This window comes from Camelus ferus, chromosome 6, assembly GCF_009834535.1.
Source record: "Camelus ferus isolate YT-003-E chromosome 6, BCGSAC_Cfer_1.0, whole genome shotgun sequence".
Lineage (NCBI taxonomy): Eukaryota > Metazoa > Chordata > Mammalia > Artiodactyla > Camelidae > Camelus > Camelus ferus.
The window spans coordinates 62296338-62317816 of NC_045701.1; the positions used below are offsets into that span (position 1 = coordinate 62296338).

Sequence of the window (21479 nt, forward strand, 5' to 3'; positions counted from 1 at the left end):
TTAGCTTAGAGAAGCAGCTAACCAAACCACTCCAGTTTATGGGGGAACTCTTTACAGAAAATTTTGAGCTAATAAGTATAGAAAGCATGATAGAATTTTAAAACTCAGCATTTTGCTTCTCCTAACAAAATAACTGATTCAGGCAAGGATCATAAGTGAATGCTAATACAATTAAGTGAAAAATTGGCAGGGAAATGGATATTTTCATAAAGACTTAATTATGATTCTAAAACATCATTTAATAGTAACAGCTTTGATAATGTAAAAGCATAAATAAAAGACTTCACATTTCTTTCGCCCAACCTTTCCCTTATAAGCACCCTACTTTCATTATAAACAGGAGAAAAATAAAAGATAATGCTTGTACTTCTCCTCCCCACCCCTAGCTCCCAGGAAGATTCTGTCTTTATAAATTCTAGTCTTCTTTCCACCTTCTTGCCACCTTCAACTCTGAAAGCTGAGTAAACATGTTTATTTTCTGGGTTTTCTGTCATGTGAAACTGGGAAATAGAAGGGGACCTAGAGTTGTTGAAATAATGATGGGTTTGTATCACTAAAAGTCTAGGAAAAAAGGGCGAATAAAAGAGCAATGGTAAAAAAAAAAAGTCAGATCTACATGGACTCTGATGTGGGAGAGTTTTTCAGAGATGTGGCAGATAGGTCAGAGAAGTGAAAAAACAATGGGAAGTGTTACTGTGAATTACTTGAAAGAGGTGATTAAAAATTGAAATTACTATAAACTTCTCTGAAAGCAGTTGCTGAATTTTTTGACGTGGAAGCCCTCACATTAATTGGATCACAATGGACCTTGTTTTACATTCAGATTGTATAATAAACAATGACAGCCTAAGGATTTCAAAATAGACTTTTACCACTTTCTTGACGATAGTCTGTCCCCCATCCTCCTCCAACATTCTTCCATGAAACTGTTACTCATCCTGAGAATTGCTGTCTACTACGGACCAGCTTTACCTCTTCTTTCTAAACCCAACACATGCCATAATTCTAGACATCAATGTCCGGGGTAGATGATCCACCAATTTAGTTCTGTGACTCCTGCACTTCAGTTTCAATGACTTTCACCTACACCCTCCTTCAACCCTTATACCCCAAACCCAAAGCCCAGATTTTTGTCAGCAGCAGGTACTAACCAATACTGGAAATTTAAAACTCCAATATTTCACTCTCCAAATACCACCTCTTCTCCCAGCTCTCTCACAGCTCCATTCCCTATAACCTTTTCTTTGGTAACATAGAGACCTTCAGATCCTTCGTGCACTTTCTCTCCACATCTCAGAAAGGCTTCCCATCAACTATGCTGTACTACTTCCTCTGACCCTCCAGAGAGGAGGACCAACGAGCCACTCAACATTTGTCAATTATCTCCGGGAGTAAGACAAGGTAATAAAAATCTGGTTTCTTCAAAAATCAATCAAAGTATATTCTCACCTTCATTTTGAAACTATTGAAGGAATCTTCTTGTCCTTCCATATTCATATAAGGGGTGAATCTGTTAGCACCTGCTAACTTTTTCTCCAAATGGTCTGGTTTTCTCTCTGCCTTTTTTCTTTCAACCAGATGTACCCTGTGTAACATACTGACAGGTAACCATATCATAAGACCAAGTCAATCAATTTTCAATAATTAAAATAAAAAGAAATATCTTCCATTTAAAATATATTTAAATATACATATCACATAAAAATGTATTTCTTATGAAAAGAGCTATGCAGTTAACCAATTATTTCTAGAGAGAGATGAGAAATGGTACACAAATGGAGAGAAAAACAATCCAGCGTTAAGTCCTGGGGGAGGTCAATTTTGAAACCATCCTTTTTGAGAGGAAATGTGCATATGAATACCTGTCTGCCACTATGGTAATATTGTGATGATCAGGAGGTTCCATGTGCGTGCAAGTACAGTGGGCCCTCCGTATTTGTGGGTTCCAGATCCGTAGATTCAACCAACCATGGATTGAAAATATTTTTTAAAAATTTTTAAGCAAAACTTGAACTTGCTGTACATCAGCAACTATTTACATAGCATTTACATCATAATACATACTATAAGTAATTTAGAGATGATTTAAAGTACCTGGGAGGATGTGCATAGGTTAAATGTAAATCCTATGCCATTTATAAAAGGGACTTAGCATCTACAGATTTTGGTATCCTCAGGGGTCCTGGGACCATCCCTGTGGACACTGAGGGACAAGGGATGAAAGATAAGGATTACGAAAAACTGTACTCCTATTTTAGTAACACCTGAAGGGGCTCCTCAAATGAATCCCTGAATGAGATTCCATGAGGGGTAAAGGAATTAAAAATAATGATACAGCAATAGAGAATAGCATATGTAAAAACATGTTTTATTATCAAATATACAAGCAGCTAATTATTTGGCTCTTATTTTGATTACCAATTGCAATACTTAAAAGCATCCAGTTAGAAAGGAAAATGAAATCTCTTTGCAAATAACATGGTCTTATATAGAGAAAATCCTAAGGAATCCACATACACACACATAAATACAAAACTATAGGAGCTAATAAATAAGTTCAGTAAGGTTGCAGGACATAAGATCAATATACAAGAATCAATTATATTTCTATTCCTTGAAAATGAACGATCCAAAAAAGAAATTAAGGAAACAGTTCTATTTCCAATGCATAAAAAGAATAAAATACTTAGAACTAAATCTAACAAAAGAAATATGACATGTATGCTAAAAACTACAAAATACTGTTGAAAGAAACTGAAGATCTAAATAAATGGAATGATGCCCCATATTCATGGATTGGAAGATTTAATATTAAGATGACAAAAAAAAAGATGGCAGTACTCCCCCAAACTGAGCTATAAATTCAATACAATCCCTATCAAATCCTAGCTGCCTTTTTAACAGAAGTTGACAAATCAATCTTAAAATTCATAGAGAAAAGGAAAGGACCCAGAGTAGCCAAAACAATCTTGAAAAAGATTCAGACTTCAAAACTTACTACAAAGCTACAGTAATCAAAACAGTGTGGTACTGGCCTAAGAATTGATATATAGACCAATGGAATAGAATTGAGAGTCCACAATTAAACCTATACATTTATGGTCAATTCTCTTTTTTAGTAAGATTATCAAGACAACTCAACACAAGAAATAAGTCTCTTCAAAAAGTGGTGTTGGCACAATTAGTAGATCTTCAAATGAAAAAGAATGCATTTGGATTCCTTAACTCACACCATATACAAAAATTAGTCAAAATGGATCATAGACATAAAGTTAACTGCTAAAACAATAACTATTAAAAGAAAGCATATGTGTAAATCTTCATAATAGTGGATTAGACAATAGTTTCCTAGATATAACACCAAAGACACAAATGACAAAAAAAGAGAAACTTCATTAAAATTTAAAAATGTTGTGCTTTTATCATATATCTGATAAGGGTCTAGTACCCAGAATATGTAAAGAACACAACAACTCAACAATAAAAAGACAAATAACTCAATTTAAAAATGGACAAAGAATCTGAATAGATATTTCTACAAAGAAGATACACAAATAGCCAATAATCCCATGAAAAAATGCTCAATAGCTTTAGTCATTATGAAAATGCAAATTAAATCACCATGAAATACAACTTCCTAGCCACAAGAATGCTATAATAAAAAAAATGACAAGTGTTGGTGAGGATGTGGAGAAATTGGAATCCCTATACATTGTTGGTGGGAATGTAAAATGGTGCAACTGCCTTGGAAAACAGCCTGGAACTTCCTCAAAAATAAGCTCAAAAGGTTAAACATAGAGTTATTTATGATTCAGCAATTCTACTCCTAAGGCATATACCCAAAAGAGATGAAACATACAGTCATATAAAAGCTCATACAAAAATGTTGATAGCAGCATTATTCATAGAGCACCTACAAAAGGTAACAACCCAATGTCCATCAACTGATGGATAAACAAAATGTGGTATATCCTTATAATGGAATATTATTCAGCCATAAAAAGTAATGAAGTACCAATTCATGCTACAAACATTGATTAGTCTTGAAAACACTGTGCTAAATGAAAGAAGTCAAACACAGAGGCCATGTATTATATGATTGCATTCATATGAAATGTCCAGAAAAGGCAAGTCCAGAGAGAAAGTAGATTGGTGGCTGTCAGAGACTAGAGAGGGTGGAATGGGGAGTAACTGCTAATGGACATGGGGTTTCTTTAGGTAATGATGAAAATATTCTGGAATTAGAGAGTGGTGTTATTGCACAATCTTGTGAATATACCAAAAACTACTGAATGTATCCTGTAAAAGGGTGAATTTTAATGGAATGGAAATTGTATCTCAATAAAATTATTTTTTAAAAATGTAATTTTGAGTCAGGTATGTGAAATTCTGCTAGATTTAAATTCTGTGATTTTGGAGTTTGCATATATTTACAAGCTTATGAAAAGTGACATGTTTGAAAACAAACTAGAAAATTCCCTACCTTAGAAGGTTTTCTAGTTCTAGAATTCTTTCAGTTAGATCCCAGTTGCCTCTTTCAAGATTCTGAATATTGGTGTTTTTCAAAGACTTAATTCTGGTTAGAGAAGCAATAAGTTCCTCTAGGTCCTTGATATCATCTTTCAGGGACATTATCTGGAATGACTGTTGTACATTATTTTCTTTGTAACTTTCTAGCTCACTCTTCATCTCTTGTAATGAAGTTTCTTTTATGAAAAGTTTGTTTTGAAGATTTCTTAGCTAATGAGAAAGGGAAAGTGTTATTTTAAAATCATTTATAATTTTGGTTTTAGAAAATCATCATTTTAAATCATAATGGATATTTAAGTTATACATTATTTACAATAAAGATTTTCAAATCTAATAGTAGATTCCAATGTTAAATACATTTTAAAAATCATACCGAATTGACACATAGGGTTTGGAATAAGTGATTTTATTCTCATCAGCGCTGAAGTTGTTTAGATCTTGTACTAAATTATTCAAATAATACATTTTAAAAGTCCTAGCAGAAAAGAAATCCTTGGTACTTTGGTTTCATTTTATGATGGATTGTTAAAGAGAGTGTGTTCATAGGCCTCTCTTCTAAAGAACAGTCTATGTTTACTCTACTTGGTTCCTGCCCTTACTTGTGCTGATCAGAGAAGTGAGTGGAGATGGAAGTCAGGAAAAAGAGCCAGGCATAAATAGATAGATAGAGAGATAAATAAATAAATAAATAAATTTAAGACAAATAAAGGAAAGAAGAGATCATAGAGCTGTAAAGAGAAGTAAGAGTGATGGCTTGTGAGAGAGGGGAAGTGACACAAGAGAGACACCATAGGCTGCCATTGGAGGAAGAGACCAAAAATGATTGGAGCTATAAGAGGTACAGCTGCTGTGAGCTGATTTGTTCATTTTTGGGTAGCATCTAAAAAAACCTCTGCTCTTTTATCTGATAAGGTAAGAATGTTCACTAGTTGAAGAAAACTGAGGCACTGCAAACATTAAAGGGTCAATTAACTTTTAATCTAATTTGTTCAAATTTCTTAATAGGCTCTGTATGATCCTGATGAACTAGTAAAAGAACAAGGGGGAAAAAGACACATCTGATTTGACACTGTAAAAGATTGTTAGCTTTATAACCAGAAAAAAGATTAGGAATATTTTGTTACTGAAAAATAATTACATTAATTAGAAATGCTGTAATTCTCAGCAGCAAAGGAGGTATGAAGCCCAAGCATTTTAAACTACATTTTTGTCCAGTATGTGTATAAGGTGCTTTTTCCCATATGTCCTAAAAAAAAAAGTCTGTGAAATTCAAACAATGAAATGAAATTTATATGTTCTCAAAACATACTTTTATGTATTTTAAAAACTATATTGCCACTGGAAAAAACACACTTTAGTGAAGCCAGACAATTTATAGAGAAAGAAAACATAAGAGTGAAAAGACCTCAAAATTTGGAGGAGTAAGACAGACTATGGCCAAGGCAAATCAGTTAAATTTTCTTACCCACCTTACATTCTGGTTGTAAGAAATAAAAATAACATATATCAAGGGCCTATCATAGCATCTGGCACATATTAAAACATAAGTACACACTAAATTGAAGTTTGTGCTCCCTTAGAACTGGAAATTAAGCCATACAAAAAGAGCTCCACAAACTTCCTTAATTAGCTGCAGAACTGACTAAACTGTCTGAAATGGAGCAGGGTGGCAGAGGGCACAGACAAGGTCATAGAAATGAAGTGAAAGATTTGAGCTCAAGCTAACACATATTTCTCCATTTCATTGCCCAGACACACCAATGATAAGAACCTTCTGTGCTTATTCTTCATCCATCATAATTCAATTTTTATATCATTCCGTCTCTCATCCCTTATGCCTCACCATGGAAACATTTCTCTCTAAAGTCACCAATGATCTCATATCAGATTCAACAATTCTTTTCATTTGTCACCATACTCCACCTGTCACTGAAGCATTTGACACCACTGGGCATACTTTTTTGCTAGATGTGGTCATTGGCACTTGGTATCCATTCCTAACCCTGTGATATCTTCTTGTTCCACAGAACTAGAAATAAAACTGTTATTTTTCCAGACTCCCTTGTGGAGGGTGGGATTCCTCTAGGCCAATGGTTTCTCAAACTTAAGCATGCTACAGAATCACCTGGAGGGCTTCTTAAAAAACAGATTGCTAGACCTAACCCCAAAGTTTCTAGTTGCGGCCTGAGAATTTGGATTTCTACCAAGTTTCCAGGTGATGTTAATGTTGCTGGTCTAGAGAACTACACTTTGAGAGCCATGCTATATGTAAACTGAGCTGTACCAAAGAGATGCGTTCCCATGAAATTTAGAACAAAGGAGAAGAGACCATCTTCCCCACTACTGTTTCTGCTAGTAAGCAAAGTCAAGGAGGGGGACAGGAAAAAACACCCCATTACCTAGTTACTAGCTTTGTGGAAGTTGAGAGGTGGCTGTGGCTGTGCACTAAAAGCTCAATGGCAGCAGCAGTAATTTCTGAACCTCAGGATCCCGTCTACATTGGCGTGTCTTTGAACTCACTCATCCGAAGCTGGCTCCAGTTCCCACACACAGACCTTCCAGTCATTTCGTGTATACATAATTCCCTGTATTAAATCATTTTCTGTTTGAAATACGTAGAGTGGTTTCTGTTTTCCACAGTGACTCCATGACTGATTCTTGACTTTCAGGAAACTGGCAGACTCCTTTTCCTCTCCCTTCCTGATTACTTCTTTCCATTCTTCTACTATGATTTCTTTTTCTCTTGCATGGAGGCACTCCTAGTGCTGGTATTAAAGAACAGTGCTAAGTTGGATGTGACAGACTATGTTGTGTGTGTGTGTGTGTGTGTGTGTGTGTTTCTTTAAATGACCATAAAAGAGGTAAATGTGGTTTTTTAAAAAAATGCATCTTATAGTTCAGAAACCAGATGAAGCTTCCCAGGGTGAAGAAGAATCTTCAAGATTCAATAAACTCTCATGGTCAGTCCCATAGCCTCCAGGGTTGCATTGACTTCATCATTTAGATTGCTTTTTAATTCAATTTCCAGCTCGGGAATAATCTTCTTTATAAAATATTGTTCCATTTTCCCCAAAACACGCATATTAAATGCTGCTCTATAGTCTTGACCCTTGAGCAATTCTCATAGGGTAATTACAACCTTCTACCACATAGGAAATGGAAATGGTAAATGGCTCACAGTGGGAAGTTGGGTTTTTAGGATATTTCCGGCAAAATTCTGAAGAGAAATCAGTTTTGCAGTATGAAGTAGTGAGAACAGGAGTTCTCTAAGAAAAATTACAGCATTATTAAACTAAAACTTCCTAGAACAGAATACAACCATTAGTGAAATAAAATTAGCAAATTTTCTCTAGAGAAAAAGAGTGAAGTGATTAGTTAAGAGAATTCAGCATCACTGGTTAATAATGAAACATTTTCATTCTTTCTACCTTGTACTAAACCGGAGGATCGGATTTTCCCCCCTTCTTACTTTGCACGCAAGTGAAACTTTCACTCCTTGTGTAGAGGAGCTATTCTTTTATGGCATTTCTTGAGCACTTCCACTCCTTCCCGAGGCATTCATTTGTCAGTTTCTACTTATTATCAAAGAGTGTGATTTGCTTCATCCCTAAGTCTGCGTATAGCAAATCAGAACCTGTTTTAAGACCTATCTATTTAATCATAAATTAATTTACTAAAAATAATGGGTTAAATATACTATGAAAGATGTATTTAGAAAATATCTTTCAATAGAAAGATCAAATGTTTTAAAAGTAGCAAGTTTAAAATCCATTTATATTTAAATTCATTCATTTAAAAACATGTTAATTAGATCATGGTCATTTTTGATTCACTCTTTTTTAAAATCTCACCCCTCAAGTCTGTTCATTTTACCTCTAACGTGTCTTTCACATCTACCCCTTTCTTCCCATGCCTTTGTCTTGTTTCATGGCCTCATTGTCCATCTCATGCACTGTTTGTTGTAAGACATCCTACTTGGTCTTCCCACCTCCAATCTAGCAACTCTCTGAACCATTCTTAATTCAAAAACAAGCCTTTATTGTCTTCTATGTTCCAGTCATGTGCTAGGCTCTGGGGATCCTGAGAAGATTAGGAATGCTCAAAAATTTCCCAGTTCACCAGGGAGACCAATTTGAAAACAAATAATTAGAATATACTATAATGGGTACAGTAACAGTGGTATGAACAGAATGTTCCAAGAACACAAGCAAAGGATAGCAATTCTGTCCTCAGTTGTTTCAGACCGTCTAATACCACTCCTCCTCAAAACCCTGGGATGATTCCCCATGAGCCACAAACTCACTATAGCATGTTATTCTAGCTACTTCATTGGCTCGAACCTACTTATACAGTCCTTCAGCCCTGTCTTCAACCTCTGTAAAGTCCTCGATGTCCTTCAAGGTTCGTCATAACTGCCACTGCCTCCAAGAAGCCTATGCTCACAGAGTTTACCTGGTATTTTCCTTTACTGTATATGTCTGTCTCCCCATTTTCTAATTTTTTTTTTTGTAGATGAGAATCGTGATTACTTAATTTTTCTATCCTCATCTCCCAAGTGCCTTACTTTAGTACTTTTCACATGGCAGGACCTCAACAAATGTTGCGTTGAAACTCTATCCTATCAAGTGGATCACAATTTCTAGTAATCACAGTGATTGCTCAGATCCTTCAGCATTTTATTCATTATTTTAACCAGTAAGTAAGGGGGTTCTCTGCACTGCAATGGTTACTGTTCACCAAAAGGTACCATATAAATAATGAATGTCCCCTGGAGTTGTGTGATGCAGGGGTCCCACTTCCCTGTACTATGATATAAGAACTATGTTTTAAGATCTTGTTTTAGTTATCTTACTGTTAGGGTATTGTTAAAATAATGTTAGGTAACAGGTTTCTTGAAAAGTATCTAAATTGCATGAGTCTCAGACTCACGCAACATTGATTCTAGATCTAGCTTAATTTTCCTTTTAATGACCAAACTTTGTCAATTAGTCTTCCAGAGAGCTTGACAGTTCTAATATTTACTTATTCCATATGAACTGTGATTTGCAAACTAAGATTTAAAAATCTAAATCCTGCATTACAGGTATACCTCAGAGATATTGCAGACAACTGAAATAAAGCAAATATCACAATAAAGTGAGCCACATGAATTTTTTGGTTTCCTAGTGCATATAAAAGTTACATTTACACTATATTATAGTCTATTAAGTGTGTGATAGCACTGTCTAAAAGAATAATGTATGTTCCTTAATTTAAAAACACTTTATTGCTAAAAAATGCTAGCCATCATCTGAACCTTCAGCGAGTCATAATCTTTCTGCTGATGGAGGCAACTGAAATTGCCTCCATGTTGATGGTTGCTGACTTAACAGAGTGCTGGTTGCTGAAGCTGGTAGTGGCTGTGGTAACTTCTTAAAATAAGACAGCAATGAAATTTGCCACATCGATTGACTCCTCCTTCCACAATCTCTCTGGGCATGTAATGCTTTTTGAAAGCATTTTACCCACAGAAGTTTTCCAAAAATTGGACTAAACTCTTTCAAACCCTGTCCCTGCTTTATCAACCATTTATGTAATATTCTAAATCCTTTGCTGTCATTTCAACAATCTTAACAGCATCTTCACCAGGAGTGGATTCTATCTCAAGAAACTACTTTCTTTGCTCATCCATAAGAAACAACTCCTCATCCATTCAAGTTTTATCATGAGATTGCAGCAGTTCAGTCACATCATCAGGCTCCACTTCTAATTCTAGTTCTCTTGCTATTTCCACAACATCTGCAGGGACTTCCTCCACTGACGAGCTTGCTAAACCCCTCAAAGTCACTCATGAGGGTTCAAATCAACTTATTCCAAACTCCTGTTAATCTTGATGTTTTGATCTCTTCCCATGAATTACAAATGTTCTTAATGGCATCTAGAATGGTGAATCCTTTCCAGAAGGTTTTCCTTTGCCCGGGTTCATTAGCAGAATCGTATGGAAGCAATAGCCTTATGAAATGTATTTCATAAATAATAAGACTTGAAAGTCAAAATTACTCCTTGATCCATAGGCTGCAGAATGGATGTTGTGTTAGCAGGCATGAAAACAACCTTGACCTTACTGAACATCTCCATCAGAATGCTTGGGTGACCAAGAACAGTAATATTTTGAAATTAATCATTTTTTCCGAGCAGTAGGCCTCAAAAGTGGGTTAAAAATATTCAGTAAACCATGTTGTAAACAAAAGTGCTGTCATCCAGGCTTTGTTGTTCCGTCTAGAGAGCACAGGGAAAGTGGATTTAGCATAATTCTCAAGGGCCCTCAGATTTGGGGAATGGTAAACGATCACTGGCTTCAACTGAAAGTCACCAGCTGTACTGGGCTCTAAAAAGAGAGTCAACCTGTCCTTTGAAGCTTTGAAACCAGGCATTGATTTCTCCTCTATAGTTATGAAAGTCCTAATGGCATCTTCTTCCAATAGGAGGCTGTTTTGTCTACAATGAAAATCTGTTTAGTCACCTTCATCTTGCTCTTAGCTAGATCTTCTGGATAACTTACTGCAGCTTCTACATCAGCACTTACTTCATCACCTTGCACTTTTATGTTGTGGAGATGGCTTTTTCCTTAAACCTCATGAACCAATCTCTGCAAGCTTCAGACTTTTCTTCTGTAGCTTCCTCACCCCTTTCAGCATTTCTAGAATTGAAGAGAGTTAGGATCTTGCTCTGGATTAGGCTTTGGCTTAAGGGAATGTTGTGGCTGGTTTGACCTCTATCCAGATCAAGAGAACTTTCTCCATATTGACAACAAGGCTGTTTCACTTTCTTATCATTCGTCTGTTCACTTGAGTAGCACTTTTAATTTCCTTCAAGAACTTTTCCTTTACATTCACAACTTGGTAACAGTTCAGCACAAGAGACCTAGATTTCAGCCTGTCTTGGCTTTCAACATGCCTTTCTCACTAAGCTTAATCATTTCTAGGTTTTGATTTAAAGTGTACTCTTAACAGTTGAACATTTAGAGGTAATTGTAAGGTTATTAACTGGTCTAATTTTAATACTGTTGTGTCTTGGGAAATAGGGAGGCCTGAGGAGAGGGAGAGAGATGAGAAATGGCAGGTGGGTGGAGCAGTGGGAACTCGCACAACATTTATCAATTAAGCTCTCTGTCTTATATAGGCAGAGTTCATGGTGTCCCAAAACGACAATAGTAACATCAAAGATCACTGATCACAGATCACCACAACAAATATAATAATAATGAAAGAGTCTAAAATATTGGAAGAGTTACCAAAACGTGACACAGAGTCATAAAAGTGAGCAAATGCTGTTGGAAAAATGATGCTGATAGACTTGCTCAATGCAGGGTGGCCACAGACCTTCAACTTGTAAAAAACATATTATCTGCAAAGTGCAATAAAGTGAAGCACGATAAAATGAGGTATACCTGTATTTTTCATGTTAAAGAATCACAATTTTTGAAAAGTTTGATGCTGGATTTGGGCATAACAAACTAGAAATATGTTCAGAACCTAGCTAAATTCAGGCACCGAAAACCTCAGATACAGCTTGTTGATAAAGATTGTCAACAAAGGGCTTAAATCTAGAATATATAAAGAACTCTAAACTCTCAGAAAACAAGCCGATGAAAAAAATGGGCAAAATATTTGAATAGAAACTTTGCTGGAGAGAGTATGTGGATGGCAAATAGGCACATAAAAATATGTTCAACATCACCAGCCATTAGGGATATGCAAATTAAAGCCACAATGAGATACCACTACACAGATATTACTCTATCTAAAATACAAAATAGTGACAACACCAAATGCTGGTGAGGATGTAGAGAAACTTGTGATATAATTCACTTGCCATAAAATTCATCCTTTAAAGTATATAGTTCAGGGCAGAGGGTACAGCTCAGTGGTAGACTGTGTTCCCAGAATGCGCAAGGTCCTGGGTTCAATCTCTAGTACCTCTGTTAAAAATAAATAAATCTAATCCCCCCCACCAAAATACAAGACATAATGTAACATACTAACACAATAATGATAAAAATAAAGTATACAATTCAGTTTTTAGTATATTCACAGCTTGTGTAAAATCACCATGATCTAATTTCAGAACATTGTCAGTATCCCCTAAAGAAACCCCATACCCATCAGTAGTCACTCCCCACTCCCCGCTCCTTCTAGCCCCTGACAACCATTAATCTACACTGTTTCTATGGACTTGCCTATTCTGGACATTTTACATGAATGGAATCTTACAATGTTGCCTCTTATGACTGCCTTCTTTTCACTTAGCGTATTTTAAAGGTTCATCCATGTTGTAGCATGGATCAGTACTCGATTCCTCTTTATGGCTGGATAATATTCTACTATATGAATATACCACATTTTGCTTATATACTGATGAATATTTGGATGTGTCCACTTTTTGGCTTTATGAATTATGCTACAATGAACATTCATTTACAAGTTTTTATGTGAATATATTTCCAATTCTCTGGTGTATCCACCTAGGAGTGAGATCGCTGGGTCATATGGTAACACTGTGTTTAGCTCTGTGAGTATACAATATCCTTAAAATGACATTTGAGGGGAGGTTGTAGCTCAGTGGTAGAGCATGTGCTTAGCATGCATAAGGTCGTGAGTTCAATCCCCAGTACTCTTAAAATTAAAAAAAAAAAAAAAAAGTAAAATGACAACATTTTAGAAATGGAGAAGATGAGTGGTTACCAGGGATCAAGGTGAGGAAAGAAGTTAGTGTGGATATCAAATGGCAATAAGGAAGGCTCTTTGTGGTGTTAAAACTAATCAGTATTTTGATCGACTATTTAGAACTTAATACAAACACACACAAGAGTACAAGTAAAACTCAGGAAATCTGAATAATATTGGTAGATTGTATTATATCAATGTTAACATTTAGGCTGTTATACTATAATTTGCAAAATTTGACTATTGGGAGAAATTGGGCAAAGCTTGTAATGGATCTCTCTGTATTATTTCTTAAAACTGCAAATGAATCCATAATTATCTCAATACAAATTCCAATTAAAGTTAATAACTGGTTCTCATTTTCTTTTAGTTGCAAAATTTATATTGCCTCCCTTCACCCCCTCCAGAGCTGGCTATATCTACCAGGTTTCTACTATTTGCCTTATTACTACAGAAGGGAAAGAAAACATCTTATCTGCATAAACAGTCATGTTGCCCTCACAAATAAAAATTTCTATAAAAATCTCACTAGAACTACTGACAAAACACATTAATCTTAAGTTGAAGACACCAGACCTTATTATATATTATCAGTAACATTTTTACAAGTTGTTTAACTCCTATTTATTACAACAGCAGCCCATCTAGCACTATGAAAGAATTTTAACTCAGTATCATATTGCCTAAACTAGACAACACAATCACCAACTGAATATTTATCCCTTCTATACCTGGCTTTTCCTAAATAAAGCTCTCTTGCACCTGTTTCTCCATTATTGGACAGAAACACATGATAATTATTTTTGTATGTCCACAAAGAGATAAAGTTAATTATAAAAAATTTAAATGCATGCAGTGAAGAGAAAGACTGCCTCATCATGACAATTGAGTTCCTGTAGGATTAAATAATAGGTTATTGGAAAAGGGAAAGATGACTCATGCTGAAGGTATTCTGTTGAAATCACTAGGCTCTTAAAAAAAAAAAAAAACTAGCAGTTAAACTGTCACTAATTTTTATTAAATTCAAAAAATGCCAATATGAGCTATGGAATAGTTTTTAATGTATATAGTATCTAAAATCAAGTCAAAATGAGACCTTGTATAGCCTTTTAAATATCTGCTTTGGAAAACAGATTAAAAATATGTATAGGTACCAAATGCTTTATGCACATGTAGAGAACTGCCTTTAAAAAGTACTTTGAAATTCTTGAAAATAGCTTACATATTTTCTTTAAACAAGTTTAAAACAAGTCTTTTTTTTTTTTTTTTTTTACAATTTGGTGAATTGGGCATAAACATAAACCCTAATCTAACCCAAATCCAAATTATTAAAAAATCTCAAACTTCTTAAGTACCAGTAGTAAGTTATTCTGTGGACAAGAAGAACAATACTACCCATAGTAAAACTGCTACAGTTTTCAGGGATTTGCATCACATTTTTCTGAAAGAAAAGACAAATTAAGAAATCTCTACAAAGTGTCATAAGATTTACTGTAACTATATAAATTACACTTAATCTCTATTCATCTTTCTATCTTAAAAGAGGGAAAATATTCACATAAAAATTGAAATATATGTTTGTTTACATATCTATCTAGCTATATATTTATATCTATTTAAATAAAACCTGGAGTCAGGGTGAAAAGAGGCCTCAAGGAATAAAGCCACTCTTATGGGCTGAGTTGCACCCCCTCAAAGTTCGTATGTTGAAATCCTAACTGCCAGAATGTGATTGTATTTGAAAATAGGGTCTTTAAAAAGGTAATCAAGTTAAAATGAGATCATCTTTAGGGTGGGTTGATTCAGTATGACTGGTGTTCTTAATAAGGGAAGGAAATCTGGACACAGTTACAGAGGGAAGACCACGTGAAGACAGAGAACAGATGGCCACCTACAAGCCAAAGAGAGAGACCTCAGAAGAAACCAACCTTCTTACCACACACAAGTAATTATGTAAGGTGATGGACGTATGAAGCAACCTTACTGTGGTAATCATTTTGTGATATATATATACACACATACATACACACATATACACATACATCAAATCATCATGTTGTACATCTTAAATTTACACGATGCTGTATGTCAGTTATATGGCAATAGAGCTGGGGAAAACATTAAAAAGGAAGAAGAAACTAACCCTGCTGACATCTTATCTTGGACTTCTGACCTCCAGAATCGTAAGAAAATAAATTCGTGTTATTTAAGCCACCCAGTCCATTGTGCTTTCTTATGGCAGCCCAAGTAAACCAATACAGACCCAGAGACAGCTACTCATTCAAAGGGCTGGTCAATGTCCCAGAATATAAGCGTTCAGAACATTTTACTTAGAGGTCACCACAGAGGCAATCCAGACAAAGAGTCACATCATGTTACCTTTAACAATGTCAGTGACCTTTGGAACTCCTTTCTCTGGCAACAAATACGCTGACAGTACTTGGGTTCAACTAAAAAACACCTACAAGCACTCTCTAGCTCATCACAGGGTGTCAAGGGAAAAGTCAAGGCATTTCCTACAAATGCGGTTTCTTTCTTTTTCATCTGTTGATATAACTCAGATGGTTCAAGTTATTTAATAAGACTGGTGGATATTCGCCATTTGGTGCTATATTGTAAGTAGGAAATCATCCTTCCCACTGAAAAATGCTTAATATGTGTAATTGTTATTATTAATATATTTTGTAATTATTATTATTACAAACATTTTGAGCATGGTAGTTCCTAAGCAATGGTCTAACACTACAGCATTCAGCAGTAACTCAAAAGCACTATGTACCATCTTCAAAAGGATTTCTCTGGCAAAAGACAGACTTGGGTCTACATCAGTGCTCCTCAGTGATAAAAGGGTTCAATATTGAGAAAAAAGCAAAACTGAGTTCAGATAATACTTTAAGTCTTTTATCAGAATATTTCTCTCCCTACAGAGGATATAATTTCCCACTGTGTTTTATTTTCAGGTAATCCATATACCTCAGCTGAAAGATTCTTATTTTTCACCAACAAACCAGTAAGGTCAGGATGGACTGGGTCAGCTGCCTTTTTGTTGTACATGACTGGATTCCTGGTGGGAACCACTTTAAGAGGTGGATCCAAACAAGCCTACAAAGAGAAATTTTGAATTAATTAACTAAACATATACCCTAGAAATCACAACCCACAATGTTTTAGCCCATACAAACTTGAGTATGTAGCTCTAAATAGAATACAACTTTAAAATATTCATTTTGAGGTGCTATCCCAACAAATGAAATAGGACTCAAGAAAATAGCAAGTAACATGTTGACCTATAAGGCTTTTTATAAAATTCTTTTCTAAAACTATTTTCTAAAAAATTTTTTTCTAAAAAATTTTTCTAAAATACTTTTCTAAAAATTCTTACCTAACAATCAATAACACTAGCCATAAGTAAATGCAGCACATCTAATAAACATACTTTCTGAGAGTACAGGAACCAAGAAAACACACATAAAATGTCTGGGGAAATTTTAATTCACATCTTATAAAACCTTTATAGAAACTTGAACTACCAGTATTTACTTTATTTTTTTTGTGTGACAAATCAATTCCTATGCATTGTATCATCATGCAAATTGATGTTTTAAAAAATCTGATTTCAGCAAATCAACATTAATTTGATTAATGTTTCTTTCACACCTATATTGGGGGTAAAAATTAGGGAGATTTGCCTGCATTATAATATCTCCTCCTATTGTCAAAAGAGTGTGCAATGTTTTAATTTTTAATTAGCATAACTGGCTAAGAACAAAGTTTGTATGATTCAAATGAAACTAGAACAAAGTTTGTATGATTCAAATGAAACTAAGGAAATGTACTCATCTAAATCTCTATAAGGTGTATAAATGCATCACATGGTGCTTAATGTATTAAAGGAGCAAAGTACATTTTCCTAAAGTTACCAGATTTTAGAATTTTATGCTTACCAAGATACTACGAACATAGACTTGCACAAGAGAATACAAAATAACTGTGTTTAAATGTTTAAAGAAATAAAGAAAACCCTGAAAATATGAATAAGTCACAAGAGGCCACAAAGAATAAACATATTGGAAAAACAACCAAATAAGGCTTTTAGAAATGAAAAGTGTAATAATTTTAATTTGAAAATTGAATGGACACATTAAAAAGCAAATTAGATCTAGCTGAAGAGTGAGTGAACTCAAATATGAAAGAAATTATCAAGCATATAGAAAAAAAGATAAATGATGAAAGAGTTTAAAGGCAGAGAGAATAAAATGAGAATGTCTATCATATGTCTATTTGGAATCCAAGGAGGCTTTATTTTTAGAGAATGAGGAAGAGGCAATATTTGAAGAAATAATGCTTGGGAATTTTACAGAATTGTTGTAAGATACCAATCTAAGTTGTCTAGCAAATCCAAAGTAAAGTAAATAAAAAGAATTTCTTTACCTACACATTTATAATGAAACTGCAGAACATCAAAGAGAGGTATCTAAAAAGTGAATAACAGAAAGGACAGATAATTACAATGAAACAGCAATGAGATTAGTGAGTGACTTCTCAACAGTAATGCAGAAGCTGAGAAATAGCAAGACGATATCTGTAATGTACTAAGAAAAATATATCATCTTTCATTGAGTCTAAGAGGCAAAAATTTTCACATCTCTGCAACTAGGGTGCATCTTAAAGTTGGTATCACTTCATATTATGGATAGGTTAGCTGGAAACATACTTTCAAATTTCATAATAGTGGATAAAATAGTATTTCTTAAATCAAGGGCATAAGGTAACTGCCAACTAGACTTTTATACTGAATTAAATTATTTTTTAAGATTCACAGTAAAATAAAGAAATTTTAGTCCAAACAAAAATTTATTACCAATAGGTCCTCATTTAAGAAAATTCTAAAGGATGTGTTTCATACGGAAAGAAAGTGAACTTACAAAGTCTGAGATTAAATAAAGAATAGTGAACAAAAAATAATAGTAAATATGTGGGTATATTTACACAAGCATTAATTTTAAAAGTGTGATTTATGGGACTGAAAATAAAGAATAGACCCAACGCAGGACCAAAAAATATATACATTGAGAAGAGAAAAGTAGTTTAAAGCACTATAAAGTATTCAGATTTCTCAAGAGTAACATATAGATTTCAGTTAACTTTGCTAAGTATATATGTTAAAATAGCTAACCTAACTACTAAAACAACTTCTAAACTAGTAGAAAATGAAAAATGGAATGAGGAAAAAGAAATGCAACACAATAAAACAAAAACAATCAGTTTTTAGCATGAGAGAAAGAGGGAAAAGGAAACAAAAATAATGGTACAAACAGAATACACATAGTATGATGATAAAAATACACCCAAATAATCAGTAATATCAATAAATGTAAGCTTTCCATTGAAAGCAAAGACTATCAATGCTATTTGAAAAAGCAAAGAACTGAAAACAACCCACATGTCAAGTAAGTTTAATGGATAAATAACTTATGGTATATTCATACAATAGAATAGTACGAGATGATGAAAATTATTGAATAAATTATACATAGATCAACACAAATCTCATGAAACGGAAGAAGACAAAAGCTGTATAATTCCATTAAATAAACTTTTAAAACAGATAAAATTAATATTTATTGGGGTTACACATGAGTGATAAAAGAGAAGGAAGAGAAGGAAGGCAATGAATGACACAAAACTCAAAATACCTACTATTTTGAAGTTTAGGAGGGAATAAAGGGATTTAGTAAGGAACACACAGGGAAATTCTAAGGTACTAACAGTGCTTTATGAAACTAGGTGGTGGGTTCATAGGTATTTGTTTTATGACCTGATCTGTGTATAGATTTTATAATGTATGACACATGTTTTAAAAATCCACACACAAAACAAAACTGCATATTTTTAAAAGATGCATAAAACATCAAACTGAGGTAAGAAATGGAGGTGATGGAGGAAAAATAAAGTGAGAGGTGCCTTGCACAGAAAAGTGATACTGTACCATGAACTAAGCATGATTAACTTGACAATGTCTCTGAAAATAAAAGAGCAAATTGATTAAATTGTGTTCAATGTCTTATTTAGTATACCATAATATCACTAAGGTACCAAACACCAATAATAAGAAAAAAAAATTCAATTAGGTTTTTAATTTATAAAAATTAGAAATATCCAGCCTGCAATTAATTTTTGCAGATAAGTTCTTTCAAATAAAGCTTGAAAACTTTTCTTATTTCATAATTTAGAAGATATGAATAGGAGGCATGCTGTATAAGGACACTCACTGCAGCTTATTTATATAAGAAAAAATTAAATTGTATAAAAACAGTGATACATTAATATAATTTTTAATGGAATTCTACACAGCAGTTAACATGCACAGACTAAATTTATGTGAATCAAAAAGAACTACTCTCAAAATTGTAAGACTGAGTGCAAATAGCAAGGTAGAAAGTTATGTCTAGTAGAATATCATTCATGTAATTTTTTTAATGCCCAAAACATTAGACGCATTCACATATATGTAAGTATTACACACATGGACATAAAAGCTATACACTTAGTTCAGAATAGCTATTTCTGAAAAGGGAAAAAAAAAAGGTTCAGGATGGTCCAATAGATTTCATATAGTTTTTTAACCGCAACTGCCCTAACACCCTCATCTCTCACCACCCAGACCCTGAGTCCTCTCACTTCCCCCTACAATCCAGTAACCAAGATGGCTAATGCTTAAGCAGAGTTCCAAGGCCTGCCCCAGCGCTGGGAGTGGCAAAGATTCTTATTGGTTGATGTCAGATCCAATTGTTAAATTCATTTATATCATGGATCCCAAGAGTTCGGAGAATGGGATCAGAGGTTACAAAACAGTCTTCAAGTTTATCAGTGAAGTTTTATTTCTTAAAAGAATAAGTGAAGCAAATTTGGTGAGGGAAATGCCAAATTTAAGTCTGTGTGGCAGATACATGGTGTTTTATTTGTCTCCTTACTTTTCCAAATGTTTGAAATTAAATACAAAAATTAAAATTTACAAACATAATCCAGTTGACTTTTTAAATCACAATATAAGGACACTATTAGATGATAAGATTTGTATGGTGCTGTATTATAGGTATAATTCAATTTGGGTTTTAATATATATTACTCCCAAAGAAAACATAAAATATTATTTTTATTATTACTTGTTGCAAACTGAAACTTTTTTACAATTGATACAAAATATACTTCATAGCTAAATGAATACATGCTGAAAATAAGATTATAATTATTAATACACACTTTATATTTTTATAATGTACCAATATTCAAAAATATTTTGTTAACATATTTTGTGAAAAATGGCAAAGTAATTTTTTAATTTCCTAGAGGGATTCATGAGCATTTATGTACTTGAAAGGAGTTAACTACTAAGACTGTGGAACACTGTCTTTTTGCATTGTATCATTTACTTCTTCCTATATTTACTGAGGTTTGGTTAAAAACAAAAATTATATATATATATTTAAAGTATGTGACAATGTTTTGATATATGTATACACTGTGAAATAATCTTCACAATCAAGCTAGTTAACATATCCAACACCTTACACAGTTATCATTTTTTCTTTCTTTTTTTGTGGTGAGAATACTTACAAATCCATCCTCTTAGCTAGTTTCAAGTATACAACAGAGCATTGTTAACTATAGTCACATTGCTGTACATTAGATTTCCAGAACTTATTCAACTTGCATAACTAAAACTTCGTACCCCTCGACCAACATTTCCCCATTTCCCTCTCCCCTCTGCCTCTGGAAACCACCATTCTACTCTCTGCTTCTATAAGTTTGACTGTTGTAGATTTTATGTGAAATCATGTAGTATTTGTCTTTGTCTGGCTTAGTTCACTAGTATAATGTCTTACAGGTTCATCTATGTTTTTGAAGATGGCAGGATTTCCTTCTTTTTAAAAGCTGAATCATGTTTCATTGTACACAGACACACACACGCACAATGTACATATGTATAACTTCCTTTATCCATTGACGTATTTACTTTTAATGCAATGTATTTCCATTCCTAGCCAAGAAACTAGGCTTGTCATTCTCATTTAAAGCCAAAAGGGAACTGAAATAAACCACTCCCCCTATGCTGACCCCCAGGATCAGACTTCATTTCCTAGGAGCTACAAAACTAGACTAGGTGGATCTTCCTAGTGGTCTTAAAAAAAATCAACAGAAGGGACATCATCTGATCCGAGAGGGTATTTGATTTCCAGGAAG

General features: G+C 34.1%; 1 protein-coding gene across 4 annotated transcripts in view; it reads right to left on the reverse strand.

Moving 5' to 3' along the window:
• LOC102506873 (coiled-coil domain-containing protein 170-like) overlaps positions 1 to 21479 on the reverse strand; it is a 36155-nt gene that overhangs the window by 9112 nt on the left and 5564 nt on the right. For all 4 annotated transcript variants that reach the window (XR_004320744.1, XM_032482168.1, XM_032482166.1 and 1 more), the window contains 3 exons: positions 16209 to 16337; positions 4484 to 4740; positions 1450 to 1597 (listed from right to left, as the gene is read on the reverse strand). Coding sequence is in view for 3 of the 4 variants with exons in the window: in XM_032482168.1 (XP_032338059.1) it covers positions 1450 to 1597; positions 4484 to 4740; positions 16209 to 16337 (534 nt within the window). In the remaining variant the exon portion in view is untranslated. The remainder of the gene's footprint in view (positions 1 to 1449; positions 1598 to 4483; positions 4741 to 16208; positions 16338 to 21479) is intronic.